General features: G+C 41.4%; 1 protein-coding gene across 1 annotated transcript in view; it reads left to right on the top strand.

The window, feature by feature from the left end:
- TBC1D15 (TBC1 domain family member 15) overlaps positions 1–11,407 on the top strand; it is a 188,127-nt gene extending 176,720 nt beyond the window's left edge. Inside the window, exons 12-17 of the mRNA XM_069764594.1 lie at positions 1,070–1,170; positions 2,660–2,759; positions 3,543–3,640; positions 3,950–4,066; positions 4,524–4,610; positions 7,687–11,407. Coding sequence (XP_069620695.1) covers positions 1,070–1,170; positions 2,660–2,759; positions 3,543–3,640; positions 3,950–4,066; positions 4,524–4,610; positions 7,687–7,902 — 719 coding nt within the window. The 3' untranslated portion in view covers positions 7,903–11,407. The remainder of the gene's footprint in view (positions 1–1,069; positions 1,171–2,659; positions 2,760–3,542; positions 3,641–3,949; positions 4,067–4,523; positions 4,611–7,686) is intronic.
- Positions 11,408–16,215: the final 4,808 nt, after the last annotated feature.

Below are 16,215 nucleotides of genomic sequence, written 5' to 3'. Positions count from 1 at the left end.
ATGAAAAAAGTGAAGGAAGGACTTGTGATCCAAAGCATAGGGTCATCGGGTGACGATCATGGTGAAAGTTGTTTTATTGAACAGGAAAATATGGCTGTCAATGGATTGGCGGAATATAGCTGGGCTCTATATAGCTGGGCTCTATTGCTGAGCTGGCTGTCAGTCATTGCCTATGTACAAAGTGATGACTCTGACTGAAAGACCAAGGCAGCCGGGAGGAACTAAGTTTATTTCTCGCCTGCAGCTGGGCTCTCATTGTGCACACTGAACAGCTTCAGAACAATATTAATCTGCATATTAACCCAATATCTGCAGGTTAATAGCATTTTTTTACGTGACAGGTTCCCTTTAAGGTAAAGTTATCGAATATTATTTTTTATTGGCCGGGTCACGTTCGCTAATCTGAACCTGATCGAGCATGGCTTTAATGAAAGGTGTCCATACATATTAGATAACCGTTAGATTTTCATCTCCCATGCATGCTTGGCTCAAATGCACATGCTCATACATGAGCTCTGATTGGGATGAGGGGAAGAAGCTGCTACCTGTGGATCGGGTATTGAAATTACTTTGTCAAGGGAGAGTCCATAACCCCCACACATATAATAAAATTGGCCAGATCTGCCCATATATCCGTCTTGGCTGATAATGCTCTAGTGTGTAGGCATCTTTACTGTGGGCAAACCTAAGGCAGAAAGGTGCACAAACAGAAACTGAAGATGTCTGCAGTGACGCTCTGGCAAAGGATCTCCAAGTAAGAAACTGAGTATCTGGTGCTGCCCATGCGATCCCGGCTTCAAATATATCTGTAATTCCTAATCGGATAATGCAAATTTTTCGAAAACACCTTCAATTAAAGCTTAATGTCTACACTTTATTCACATCTCTGTGTCTTTTCCAAATTTACTATACTGATGTAAAGAGGCAAATTATGATACCATCCAAATACTTCTGGACCCAACTGTATATGCTTGACCAATGGGTGGAGTTCGCCTAATAATCATACAATTCTCTTTATATTTACCATATCTTGTTGTTAACATCCTTTTATGTTCTGTACCCATCTTAGGATATGTTCAGGGGATGAGCGATTTACTCTCACCAGTTTTGTACGTTATGGAGAATGAAGTTGATGCCTTTTGGTGCTTTGTATCGTACATGGATCAAATGGTAAAAGTACAGCTAATGATACATTGGCAATTTTATGTGCAAACTATTTGCTGTTATTTTTTTTATATATATATATATATATATATATATATATATATATATATGTGTGTGTGTGTGTGTATATATGTATATATATATATATATATATATATATATATATATATATATATATATATATATATATATATATATATACACACACACTCTATTAAGCCCGTTCTACGCCAGGGTGGCGAGGATTTATATTGGTATATGGTCTCCATCCTTGTATGTGGTGCTTCCATCCTGCGCCCTAATCTTGTCATGTGCTGCAACCTCTTGCACCCCCATCCTGTCATGTGCAGCCCCATCTTGTTTTGTGCACCTCCATCTTCTCATGTGCACCTCCATCTTGTCATGTGCTACTCTCTTCCTGAGCCCTCATCCTGTCATGTGCTCCCATTCTGCACCCCAATCCTGTCATGTGGTGCTCTCATCCTGCGCCCCCATCCTATCATGTGGTGCTCCTCATCTTGCACCCCCATGCTGTCATGTGCTGCTCCCATCCTACACCCCATCCTTTCATGTGCTGCTCCTCATCCTGCGACCCCGTTCTGTCATATGCTGCTCCCATCCTGCGCCCCATTCTGTCATGTGCTGCACCATCCTGCGCCCCCATTCTGCAATGTGCTGCTCCCATCCTGCATCCCCTTTCGGCCATGTGCTGCTCCCATCCTTCGCCCCAGTCCTGTCATGTACTCCTCCCATCCTGCCCCAGTTCTGTCATGTGCTTCCATCCTGCGCCCCCATTCTGTCATGTGCTCCTCCCATCCGCTGGCTCAGGCCCCCGGCACTTGCTACATTCACCTGTCCCCCGTTCCACCGCAGCGCTGTTTCTTCCGGGTGCCTGGCTGTGACTGTTCAGCCAGAGGGCGGCGCCGGCGCGCACTAATCGCGTCATGGCGCCCTCTAACCTGAACGTCACAGGAAGAGAACGCGGAAGATGGTGGCACGCAGCGGTGGAATGGGGACAGGTGAATATAGCATGCTCACCCTCCTGGCACGTCCCTGCTTCTCCGTCGAAGATCGCGGTATGCGTTCAGTGCTTACGCATACCGCGATCACCTCTCGGCTGCGTCACTCTGTGGGGTACAGACTGCGCAGGCATTTGCGCTTGCGCAGTCTGTAAAGTAAAGTGGTGGGACAGAGTAATATATATATATATATATATATATATATATATTAGGGTCAAATCCGCTGCGGATCCGCAGCAAAATCCACAAAGTGTGCACATAGCCTCAGTTCTTATTCTGATTAACCGTCCTGGCACAACGTCATATTTGCATAATTCCACAACCACGACATTGCCCCATGTTCTCTAATCAAATGAAGAACCTGAATGTTGGGATGTTGTCGGGCTCCTGTCCTGCTGCCAGAGATTACTGATCTGGCTGTTGGGTTGGGTTTTGTTACTAACCAACATTGTATTCGAATTTTTTTCTTTGCTCAGCATCAGAACTTTGAAGAACAAATGCAGGGAATGAAAACGCAGTTGGTCCAGTTGAGTACTTTGCTGCGGCTTCTGGACAGTGGCTTTTGTACTTATTTAGGTATGTATATATCAGTGTTACTGTGTTTGTTTATTAGGAACCATAGAACAATGGCTGGAAACATATATGTAGAACTGGAATTTACGCTGTAGTCCAAAGTGCTGAGCAGTGGTTTGCCGGGACAACATAATGAAAAGATCTGTTACCTACCATTTTTCTCTATAATTTTAGGATACTGTATTAACACTTATTTTTCTCATGAAAAAGGAAGGCAGTTTTGTTCCCACCATTTTCTTTTCCCCCATTTTTGTGACTTTTCACACATTTCACTACTATTCAAAAGTGGATCAGGTTGTGAGGAGTCACAAAAATTGGTCAGCCATAATTAAACGGGGTGGAGCCACATAGTTTCAACAGATTGTAGATATAATTTATATTATGTAGATGTAATTTTTCGTCTTGAAACAGCCCAGATGTGCCCCGTTTGGCTCATTTTACTCCTATGCACTTTGGAAGGTAAAGTCTTGGTAATTGTTCCCCTTTGAGTACATCTATCCAATATTCTATTCTGATGACCCATAAAATTGCTGAAGCGGTGTGGATAAGGGTGTCTGAAAATGCTTTCCCTTTTATGAATTGGATGACAATGCTTATGTGCCGAATATATGGCCTCTAGTTTCAGCAGGCAGATATACGCTGCACCATCCTAGATCGCAGCTAACCTTTAGGGATATGTCCATTTCACCCTAATCTTAGGTTGGCTATCATTTTATCTCTAATATGCCAGAAACCTACTTTGTCATTTATACCGATATCGTTTTGTTTGTTTTTTTTTTAATTTAGAATCTCAGGACTCTGGTTATCTGTATTTCTGTTTCCGGTGGCTTCTGATCCGATTTAAAAGGGAATTCAGTTTCCATGATATTCTCCGAGTGTGGGAGGTAAGCTCCAGTGGATTTTCACCCAATATATGCAGCATGCATCAGAAAACAAACAAGTTTTATCTAAAATACGACCCTGCGTTGAGTCTGTATATGGCGAACTCAGGCTTCCAAAATGGTTAAGCGATGTGGAACTAATCATAAGCTGCTTCATTTTGTGCAAAACGCAACAGATGAAAAGGTGAAGAGGACCAATGACTTGCTCTCTGTCTGAGCTGCTCATTTGTATTCATAGATTTTGAATGTAAATGACTCCCGGATTCTCATCATCCAGTGAAAGGTTGTAAACTGTTTTCAACAATTTTATAGGTAATGTGGACAGACTTGCCGTGTCAGAATTTCCATCTGCTTATTTGCTGCGCTATACTAGAGTCTGAGAAAAAGAACATAATGGATGGGGACTTTGGCTTCAATGAGATTCTGAAGGTATGTCAATGTTGTAATGACACGGTGTACAGTATTAAATGGAATTACAGTGTATGAATCATACCTGGGTTAAACTGCTCAAACGTCCTCTGTAATGTCTTTACACTGTGCTGCCTCCATTCACTGCCTCCGAATGTATGACTATCAGTACTCAGCCATCCATCTCACTTTGCAGCTTGATACTGTACGGAGACATTTCACAAGTCATTCTGCCTCATCTGCCCATTGCACATTTTCTATTTTACAGATCTCTTATCTTTTTTTTTTCTTCTATTCTAGATATCCATATTGCTGTTTTTCAATAGCTGATAACCCCTCTGTTTGACTCCATTGCACCATAAATAAGGTTGCCGGGGATTCCTCTGACCCTAGTTCTGCTATGTTACATACTTGTTACACCAGGCACATAGAAGGGATTCATCTGAAAGCCACCATTAACTCTCATTTTGTTTTTTAGCACATCAATGAACTTTCCATGAAGCTCGACGTAAATGATGTTCTCTGTAAAGCGGAAGCAATCTCCTTGCAGATGATGAAATGCAAGGTATTACAATGTAGTCTGTGACCTTTACAGTTTTAACAGTGTTACAATCTCATTCTGCAGAAAGAAGGAAATTTTAACTCTCTGGAGCCACAGGGCAATTCTATTAGTTGCTCTGTAAAGGTTAATATTATGGTTATGTGACGGTGTATCTGAACTGATGGATCCTTAGAAAACGACCTGTCTTTAATTAATTACAAAAATGACAGACTTGTGCACCAATCATACAGATGGCAAGAGTTGTACACTTGTGTCTGCTGGTGCTCATGGATAAAGACACTAGCTAGCAGGTTTGGCAATCCCTGGTATTATATGTTAAAGAGGTTGTCCAGCCTTGGGTTACAAGTCTGCTGTCATTCGATGTGACTGCAGACTTTTCAATTCGGACATTGCGCACACTCTGGTTGGTGGTCAGGTGACTGCAAGTTTTCGATTTGCATACTCCCAGCCACATTCCTACTAGACTTGTCCAGTTTCGCTCAATACACTTGCATTGAATGAGGCTGCGCCCATCTAGGCGGCATGTGATCGCATGTATGCAAATCATATACTTCTGGTTACGGCATCTGCATCGGAGAATCCTCGTAGTGCTCGTTGTAAGTATTTTCAAGTCTGCAGTCACAAAGTGTGACTGCAGACCTGTACCTTAAGGGTCAACAACCGCTTTAAGTAGTCGCCTGTGTCAAGTATGTGGTTCTTCAAACCTGCGTATGGGGGATATGTTGCAGAGAAGACTTCCTAGGTAGTTATGTAATACGGAAAAGGCGAAGGATTTATTATATTTGTATCCCACAAGACTGTTCTTTACTACACATATAGTTTTGGACTTCTACTGTTGTGAAACTATTCTTTTCTTAGAGCAGAATATTACTTCCTTTTAAAGTAAAGTGCTTTTATTTAAAGCAGACAGGGATGTTTTACTATAATTTATTTTTTATTGAAGGTTTTTTTTTTTTTGGTTCTGTTGATTTAGTTACAAAAACGAAGGTGCGTTTGATATGATTCTTTCGGTTTTCGTGCATCCACTATACAGCATGGCGCAAATGTGGCAGATGTATGCTCAAAAATCTATGTCATCTCATAGAGTAGAGTTTTCTAGCAGACCTTTCCAGCAAATTTTCAATGTTAAAGTACAGCTCGTCTTTTAAAATAAATCAAGAATAACATTCGGAAGCAATGCACAAATGAGAGCCTGTAGGCCCTGCCCTCCCTTACATGTTCCCTAAAGTCATTTCTGAACCAACTAATCCAATGTGTAGGGGGTTTCCTAGCTTTCACCTGATTGCAAATGTGTGGGAGATAGAATCAGCCATATTGAAGTCCAAGATGACTATCCTTCTTTGTTCTCAATGGAGCTAAGACATATCCAGAGGTGTCTGACAGAAGCCTACTCCCCTCTCTCAGTTGGGAACCAGTGTTCTGGGGACTGCTCTCTAAAGCTACCTTATCGTCAGCACTGCTGCCCAGGTTGGAGGGACCTGATCTATTATGTAGACCCAACTGTAGCCTTTCTCCATTTCCGATGAAGTCACCTGACCGTGTCGTTCCCTAACACACTACTGCAAATAGCGACTCATGTAATAATATGCTGGCCATATACTAAATGTAAACTCAAGGATCACTTAATATTAGGGGGACATTACAACTTCCACATGGTAGATTTAGGGAGAGGTAAGGTTTGGACTGATGGATCCCTTTTTTCTCAGGGAGATAAACTTAGAGAAGTCTCACAGTCGCTTTTTCCCCTGCTGAGAACTCGCAGTTCGGTCTCGATTTATCAAGGTGTGTTCACCTGTTTTCTGGTTCTAAAACACCCTGATTTCTGGTAGAGGCACATGTCGACTCTTAATGAAGGAGGTATATCTTAGTACAGTTCTGCCTTCATTAAGACTGTGCAAAGTGCTAGTCTGAATAAATTAGGCACTTAGAGTTCATTTACACTGGTCAATTGTGCTGTTAAACAGACAACACAAAAGCCCAGTGGAGGTAATTTAATAATAGCCTCTTTGGATAGAAGGTTAAGGCTAGTTTCACACTTGCGTTCGGTAGGGCTGCGGACGAAAGCCTTCTTCCTCTGTTAAGCCCCGCCCACTGCCACTCCTCTACCTTCAGCTCTGCCTACGTCTACATGCATCCTGAGTACTCTATCTTTAACAATGGATACACAGGCCATACGTATGTATGCAGATGCCTCCGCATGCGTCGTTTTGACGCTATGCTGAACTGCGTCAAACGCAACATGTTGCATTTTGTTGCTGTCAGAGCAGTGTCAAAACGACGCATGCGGAGGCATCTGCATACATACATATAGCCTGTGTACCCAATATTAAAGATGGGGTACGCAGAACGCATGCAGATGTAGGCGGAACTGAAGGAAGAGGCGCGGCAGTGGGCGAGTAATCACGGAGGAAGAAGGCTTTCATCCGCAGCCCTGCCGAACGCTAGTGTGAAACTAGCCTAATATGATCGTTCTGTGCCCATAGTTTCCTTGTTCTCAGCAGCCCATGTCCTGTTCAGTCAAGTATAAAAAAATCATTTCACCCTACGAACGAATGTTTCGCTTGGTCAGTTTTGTGATTAGTCTACACTGCCTGATAATCAGATTCCTGAGAATTTTCCAGTGTACATGCAACCTTAGTCCAGCATGCATTTGCTTGCGGGAGGGGACAGGAGAGATTGCAGTCTGTCAAACAAGTGTTTCGTAAGGTGTGTGGCCAATCACTGCAAAGTTTAAATGACTTGTGTTACTGACCCAGCTATATAGGAAAAAATGACTACATACTACTTCCCATAAAAGAAGTATTACTCCTAAGATGTCCTCTGACACTAGTCATCCTACAGGATGGAAAGGAGCACATGGTAACCCACCCTGAACACTCCATTGAGCCAAGCCGATGGCTTCTGGTCTGCTCCTAAGCTGACACATTCCCAGTTCTGTGGCTCTGGTGTCAGAACTAAGCAGCATGAAGAGATTTCAGCACACTGACAATCGCCTGCTCTTATTCAAAGTATTTGAGTATTTTGTGAAGCAAAGCATGAACGTATATGCTTAATATACAATTTGGTGTCTCTCATCTAGGATTTACCTCCAGCAGTTTGTGAGGTGCTAGGACTTAAAGAAAATATGTTGCCACCAGCTATGAACCCGGCTGAAGATTGTGTTCTCCGAAAACATTACCAAAACTCCTCATCTCCGAATCGCTCAGTGCCTGCACTTCCTCCAAACGGGACTAGAAGTAATACAAGCCTGAAACGTCTGCCAAACAGTGTTCACTCACCAACCTCAGCCTGGTGAAGCTGCTCTTGTCGAGGGGCTCACAGACACTTGATTTAATACGTGATTCCGCTGGTAATCTTGGAGATTTTGGAAAACTCCAGATATTTTGTCTTTGCATTAAAGCTTTTAAGAGAAGATCTAACCCTAATGATTTGTAATTATTTTTGTAGTCAACGCTGAACCCAAACAGCTTGTCCTGATCATTCCACTATATTTAAGCAAGGAAGTAGAAATAATTTGCATATGGGACATGTTTATTATTTTTCATCCTGCTAGCATATCCGCTAATGCGTTGAGTAGCTTTACATATGCTAAGATCCATTCTGTATGGACTAACGATTGTTAAAGCTGCACAATTACTCATGCTTCGTTCTGCATATTGGCGGAAGGGAGAACTGCAAGATTCTGTGTAGCTAGTTTATATTTCTGTCACAAAGGGGCCTTTTTTATTTTCTCATTATAATTAACAACCATCAATAACCACAGCCACATTGATAAATAAAGTGGGAAAAGCTAAATAGCAAATTCAGCATTATCCTGTACATAGAAAGAGTGGATAGCACCACAGCCTTGCAGTTCTGGAGTCCTGGGTTCAAATCCCACCTTGGACAACATCTGCATGGAGTTTGTATGTTCTCTCCGTGTTTGCGTGGGTTTCCTCCGGGAAAATTATACATAACTTACTTGTTTGTATGATTTAAAGGGATACTCTGGACAAAACATACACAGTCTTTGAGACCATTACTTAACCCATTACTTGCCAAATTAAAATTTTTACAAGTACGGATTTTTCAGAAAAGGGCGTCCCAATATTCATTTAAAAATGACAATGACATGATTTCCTATTTTGAAAACATTCATTTTACAAACACAACACAAAAAATTGGACCTAATTATAAAAATTATAAAATCTTAGTTGCTAGAAGCTAAAGATTAGTCGTCCCAAAAAAAGGACATTGGTAGATAATGGGTTAAATATTGCTCCTAAGGAAGTGAACAAATGTTCATAAGATGTGAGGGAATTAGAAATCTGAGGCTGTGTATTGGAGGGCTAGTGGGCAGTACAGTGTCCTGTCTAGAGCCTGACACAGAGATACAGTGGGGAAAAAAGTATTTGATACAATTTTGACTGTTTTACCACCTACAGATAATGGAGAGGTCTGTAATTTTTATCATAGGTACACTTCAGGTTTGAGAGACAAAATCTTTAAAAAAAAAAAAAAATCCAGAAAATCACATTGTATGATTTCTACATAATTAATTTGCATTTATTGCATGAAATAAGTATTTGATACTTTAGGAAAACCGAACTTAATATTTGGTACAGAAACCTTTGTTTGCAATTTCAAAGGTCAAATGTTTCCCGTAGTTCTTCACCAAGTTTGCACACAGTGCAGCATGTATTTTGGCCAACTCCTCCATACAGATCTTCTCCAGATCTTTCAGGCTTCATGGCTGTCGCTGGGCAACATTGAGTTTCAGCTTCCTCCAAAGATTTTTTGGGGTTCAGGTCTGGAGACGGGCAAGGCCACTCCAGGAACTTGAAATGCTTCTTGCGGAGCCATTCCTTAGTAGCCCTGGCTGTGTGATTTGGGTCTTTGTCATGCACGAAGACCCAGCCACAACCCATTTTTAATGCTTTTATTTAGAGCCGGAGGTTGTTGGACAAAATCTCGCATCACATGACCCCATCCATCCTCCCTTCAATACCTTGCAGTCATCTTGTCCCCTTTGCAGAAAAGCGCCATCAAAGTATGCTGTTTCCCCCACCATGCTACACGGTTGGAACTCTGTTCGTGGGGTTGTACTCCTCCTTCTTCCTCCTTCTATTTTGGTTTCATCTGACCACATGACCTTCTCCCATACCTCCTCTGGATCATCTAGATGGTCATTGGCAAGCTTTAAACAAGTCTGGAAATGTGCCGGCGTGCGCAAGGGGACTTTGTGTGCCTGCAGGATTTTAATCCATGACGTCGTAGTGTGTTACTAACGGTAATGTTGGAGACTTTGGCCCGAGCTTTCTTTAGGTCATTGACCAGGTTCTCCCTTGTAGTTCTGGGCTGATTCCTGACCTTTCTCAAAATCATCCTTACCCCATGAGGCGAGATCTTCCATGCAGCCCCAGACCAAGGAAGATTGACAATCATCTTGCGTTTCTTCCATTTTCTACTAATTGTGCCAACAGTTGTTGCCTTCTCACCAAGCTGCTTACATATTGACCTGTAGCCCATCTCAGCCTTATGCAGGTCTACAATTTTATCTCTGGTGTCCTTAGACAGCTCTTTGGTCTTGGCCATTTTGAAGAGGTTGGAGTGTGACTGATTGTGTGGACAGATATCTTTTATACAGGTAACGAGTTCAAACCGGTGCAATTAATACAGGTAATGAATGCAGAGTACGAGGACTTTTAAAGAATAACTAACAGGTCTGCGAGAGCCAGAATTCTTGCAGGTTGGTAGGTGATCAAATACTTATTTCTTGCAATAATATGCAATTTAATTATTTTAAAATTATACAATGTGATTTTCTGTTTTTTGGTTTTTTTTTTAACTGTCTCTCACAGTTGTAGTGTACCTATGATAAAACCGCTCCATTCTTTGTAGGTGGGAAAGCTTGTAGAATCATCAGTGTATCAAATACTTATTTTCCCCACTGCATATAAAAGCCTAAAAAGATTCCTTATGATGTACCCCAAAACGCTTAAAAAAGAGGTAACTGTGTGTTTTATGTTTTTTCCCAGAGTGGATTTACACTAAATATGCCATAAACTTAATTTTACCCTTATTCTCGAGGTAAAGTTAGACCCCGTGATTGGAAACCTATTAACACGTACCATACAGCAAGGATCCCTCTACTGAATCAGCAGGACAGGCAGGAACGACAGCCATTTCACCATCAGGGCACAGAAAGTTAATGAAATAAGGCTTAAGTAAATATGCTCTGTCGGATTTCAAACTTGAGGAAGAGAAGCAATTTAATTCTCGTTTTTATAATCTTGTCTTTGGTTATATCAGTTGAGTTATATCTTGAATTATTCACATAATCCCATATATTATATTATTACTTCTGTGTGTATATATTATTTATAAAATTGTGTTGCAGAGATGAATTTCTTTAAAAAATTAAGCAGAATAATTCTAAAACTTGATCTCAAAACCTTTTGATTGATGCTACTTTTCTGATGACTGCGGTGCATTTTTTTCGGAGCTCATTCTGTGAAAGTTGACGCCCGTTCTCAGTTCCTGCTTATCCATACCATGTATACAATTATTGTTGGTTTTCCAATGCCGTAACTAAATTTCATCTTATACAGTCATTCAAATACATCTTGCCTTTTGTCATAGTCAGCCTTCTGACGCATATGTCATGCTGCATGATTATTAGTTATGTGTCGTACATAACTAAATCCATGTATTAATTGTATAGTGGAAATTGTAAATATCAAATCTCCAGTGTAATTATTTCAACTGTCACTTTTACAAGCAGTTTGGTACTTTGCAATAAAGTTTTTCTTGAAAGTGTTTACAGCAACGATTTAAGAGTATTTATTTTCCATGTGCGGCATTATCTGTTCATTATCTCTGCTCTGTATGAAGTCATCTTGATTATTGGAACTGAGGCCTATAAAATATTGTCTCACTGAGTTTATAAAATACATGTAAATCATATTACCAGCTTTGTTGTAGCAATTACCGTATATACTCGAGTATAAGCCGAGCCCCCTAATTTTGCCACAAAAAACTGGGAAAACTTAATGACTCGAGTATAAGCCTAGGGTGGAAAATGCAGCAGCTACTGGTAAATGTCAAAAGTAAAAATAGATACCAATAAAAGTAAAATTAATTGAGACATCAGTAGGTTAAGTGTTTTTGACTATCCATATTGAATCAGGAGCCCCATAAAATGCTCCATACAGTTTGATGGCCCCATAAGATGCTCCATATTAAAATATGCCCCATATAGTCCTGCATATAAAGGTTAATAATGGCCTCATAAGATGCTCCATAGAGATATTTGCCCCATATAATGCTGCACAAACCTTGATTATGGCCCCATAAGATGCTCCATACAGACATTTGCCTCATATAATGCTGCACAAACGTTATGGCCCCATAAGATACTCCATGCAGACATTTGCCCCATACAAAGCTGCACAAACGTTAATTATGGCCCCACAGATGCTCCATACAGACACTTGCCCCATTTGCTATTGCTGCGATATAAAACAAAAAATCAAATACTCCCCTCTCGTTGCTCAGGCCCCCGGCACTTGCAATATTCACCTTTCCTCGTTCCGATGCCGCTCAGTCTTCGGCGTCTTCTGCACTGACGTTCAGGCAGAGGGCGCGCACTAACCATGTCATCGCGCCCTCTGACCTGAGCGTCACTGCAGAAGACGCTGAAGACGGAGCGGCGCCGCTGCAGCTTCTTCCTGTATTGAGCGGTCACCGTTACCGCTCATTACAGTAATGAATATGCGGCTCCACCCCTATGGGAGGTGGAGCCGCATATTCATTGCTGTAATGAGCGGTACCATGTGACCGCTCAGTACAGGAAGAAGCGCCAGGGACCTGCAGGGACCGCGTCAGGAGTAGGTGAGTATAATTAGACAGCCCCCGCTCCCCCTCCCCTGTCGACCCCCGGGTATGACTCGAGTATAAGCCGAGAGGGGGACTTTCAGCCCAAAAAAATGGGCTGAAAATCTCGGCTTATACTCTAGTATATACGGTATGTCTAATCTTTTAGGGCATTACATATTCTTGCAAAGCAACTTTTCTTATCTACTTGAGGCTTTTTCCATACTTGTTGTTTAAAGACTCTGAACGGTTTTAAAGACAATCTGTCACAGGTTTTAGGCTATGTGCACACGTTGCGGAGTCTCTGCGGATCCGCAGCGCTTTTTGCTTTGCAGAAACGCTGCAGATCCGCAATTGATTTACAGTACAATGTAAATCATTGAGAGAAAAAAATGCTGAGCACACTTTGCGGAAAATCCGCTGCGGAAACGCTGCGGTTTAAAAGAAGTAGCATGTCACTTCTTTTTTGTGAATCTGCAGCGTTTTTGTACCCATTCCATTATAGAAAACCGCAGGGGTAAAAAACGCAGCAAATCCGCAAGAAAACCGCAGCAAAAACGCACAAAAAATGCTGCGGAACCGCACAAAAAACGCGACAAATCCGCAGGTGCGTTTTCTGCCAGGAGAGGCAGAATCCGCACCAGAAATTCCTAAGCCTAATCCGCAACGTGCGCACATAGCCTTAAACATTATAAACTATGCCCATTACCTTTAACCTTGCTGTGGAACCATGGGGTCATATAGACCCCATCGCTGAATAAATTGAAATATTTCTAAAACTGGTCAATCTCAGACATTGACCTGCTATGTACTGTATTTTCAAGTAACATATTTCTGCTTACGTTAATGATATTTTTCATTTGTTTTCCAATTTTGTTTCAAAGTTATTTTCAGTTTTCTGTGTTTGGGACCCTCCTGATCCCACAGTACCTTTATCTGACTTTTTTTAAAATATTTTCTGTTTATTCACAGGCTTTGTAATATAATTATAAATAAACAATGGCTTGTCCCTTCCAAGTGACACCAGCAGTGTTGCAGGACAGCGCAAACGGTGCTATGTTTGTCCTCGATCGAAGGACAAAAAGATGAGATTTGTTTGCAATGACTGCAAGAAGTTCATTTGTGAAGAACATGGCAGAACGTGCAGTGAATGCAAGGGCTACATTTATTGCCAGATCATTCGCTGTCATTATGTTTTTACTAATATCCACACAGTTGCAGTTATTGTGCTTTTTTTATTGAATTTGAATACTTTCTTATTAGTAAAGCATTTTGGTATAAATTTCAGTTTGTGTTTGATGATGACAAATAAATCACATCAAAGTTACGTTTGATTTCATAACTGTGTTCAGAATAATCAAGTTTTATTCTGTCATCATTACAGAACAGCCAGCATGTTCATTTTAATGAAATATGAAGATTTTGAGCCTGGGGTCATAAAGACCCCATAGTACCAAAGTAGTGATTTTTTTCATGGTTCCACATTCCACAGCAGGGTTAAAAGCATGTAAACGGTGTTCCAAAACCCTTTATACATAGGTGGCCCTGCATACCTCCGAAAAAGTGGTTTATGCATGTCCTGCTCTGCATGCAAATTGCTCTGTCTAGTCCAACAGGTGAATCCTGATTGCACACAGCGCTGCCCCAGTCCATTCAGAGTCCTTCCCGACCTCCACCGTACTATTACAGCGGAGGTCGGGTCCCCTGCTTTGATGTGGGCTCTGGCGCTGATCCCCCCTCAAAGCAGGACATGTCAGCTGTTTTGAACAGCTGACATGTGCCCGCAATAGCGGCGGGTGAAATCGCGATTCACCCGCCGCTATTAACCATTTAAATGCCGCTGTCAAATGCTGACAGCGGCATTTAACCGGCGCTTCCGGCCGCGCGGCACATGATCGGGGGTCGGCGATGCATCAGGATGGTAACCATAGAGGTCCTTGAGACCTCTATGGTTACTGATGCCGGCCTGCTGTGAGCGCCACCCTGTGGTCGGCGCTCATAGCAAGCCTGCAATTCAGCTACATAGCAGCGATCTGATGATCGCTGCTATATAGCAGAGCCGATCCAGTTGTGCCAGCTTCTAGGCTCCCATGGAGGCTATTGAAGCATGGCAAAAGTTAAAACAAAAATGTTTAAAAAATATGAAAAAAAAAATGTAAAAGTTTAAATCACCCCCCTTTCGCCCCATTCAAAATAAAACAATTTAAAAAAAAATCAAATCTACACATATTTGGAATCGCCGTGTTCAGAATCGCCCGATCTATCATTAAAAAAAAAAGGATTAACCTGATCGCTAAACGGCGTATCGAGAAAAAAATTCGAAACGCCAGAATTACGGTTTTTTGGTCGCCGCGACATTGCATTAACCCCTTCATGACCCAGCCTATTTTGACCTTAAAGACCTTGCCGTTTTTTGCAATTCTGACCAGTGTCCCTTTATGAGGTAATAACTCAGGAACGCTTCAATGGATCCTAGCGGTTCTGAGATTGTTTTTTCGTGACATATTGGGCCTCATGTTAGTGGTAAATTTAGGTCAATAAATTCTGTGTTTGTGATAAAAACGGAAATTTGGCGAAAATTTTGAAAATTTCGCAATTTTCACATTTTGAAATTTTATTCTGTTAAACCATTTCCCACACGTCTACTTTACATCAGCACAATTTTGGAAACAAAATTTTTTTTTTGCTAGGAAGTTATAAGGGTTAAAATTTGACCAGCGATTTCTCATTTTTACAACGAAATTTACAAAACCATTTTTTTTAGGGACCATCTCACATTTGAATTCAGTTTGAGGGGTCTATATGGCTGAAAATACCCAAAAGTGACACCATTCTAAAAACTGCACCCCTCAAGGTGCACAAAACCACATTCAAGAAGTTTATTAACCCTTCAGGTGCTTCACAGCAGCAGAAGCAACATGGAAGGAAAAAATTAACATTTAACTTTTTAGTCACAAAAATGATTTTTCAGCAACAATTTTTTTATTTTCCCAATGGTAAAAGGAGAAACTGAACAACGAAAGTTGTTGTCCAATTTGTCCTGAGTACGCTGATACCTCATATGTGGGGGTAAACCACTGTTTGGGCGCACGGCAGGGCTTGGAAGGGAAGGAGCGCCATTTGACTTTTTGAATGAAAAATTATCTCCATCGTTAGCGGACACCATGTCGCGTTTGGAGAGACCCTGTGTGCCTAAACATTGGAGCTCCCCCACAAGTGACCCCATTTTGGAAACTGGACCCCCCAAGGAACTTATCTAGATGCCTAGTGAGCACTTTAAACCCTCAGGTGCTTCACAAATTGATCCGTAAAAATTAAAAAGTACTTTTTTTTCACAAAAAATTTCTTTTCGCCTCAATTTTTTTATTTTCACATGGGCAATAGGATAAAATGGATACTAAAATTTGTTGAGCAATTTCTCCCGAGTACGCCGATACCTCATATGTGGGGGTAAACCACTGTTTGGGCACACGGCAGGGCTCGGAAGGGAAGGCGCGCCTTTTGACTTTTTGAATGGAAAATTAGCTCCAATTGTTAGCGGACACCATGTCGCATTTGGAGAGCCCCTGTGTGCCTATGCATTGAAGCTCCCCCACAAGTGACCCCATTTTGGAAACTAGACCCCCCAAGGAACTTATCTAGATGCATACTGAGCAGTTTGAACCCCCAGGTGCTTCACAGAGGTTTATAATGCAGAGCCATGAAAATAAAAAATAATTTTTCTTTTCTCAAAAATGATTTTTTAGCCTGGAAT

This window comes from Ranitomeya imitator, chromosome 4 (genome assembly GCF_032444005.1).
Source record: "Ranitomeya imitator isolate aRanImi1 chromosome 4, aRanImi1.pri, whole genome shotgun sequence".
NCBI lineage: Eukaryota > Metazoa > Chordata > Amphibia > Anura > Dendrobatidae > Ranitomeya > Ranitomeya imitator.
The sequence above is the reverse complement of the archived record's forward strand: the minus strand, read 5'-3'. Positions and strand labels throughout refer to the sequence as shown.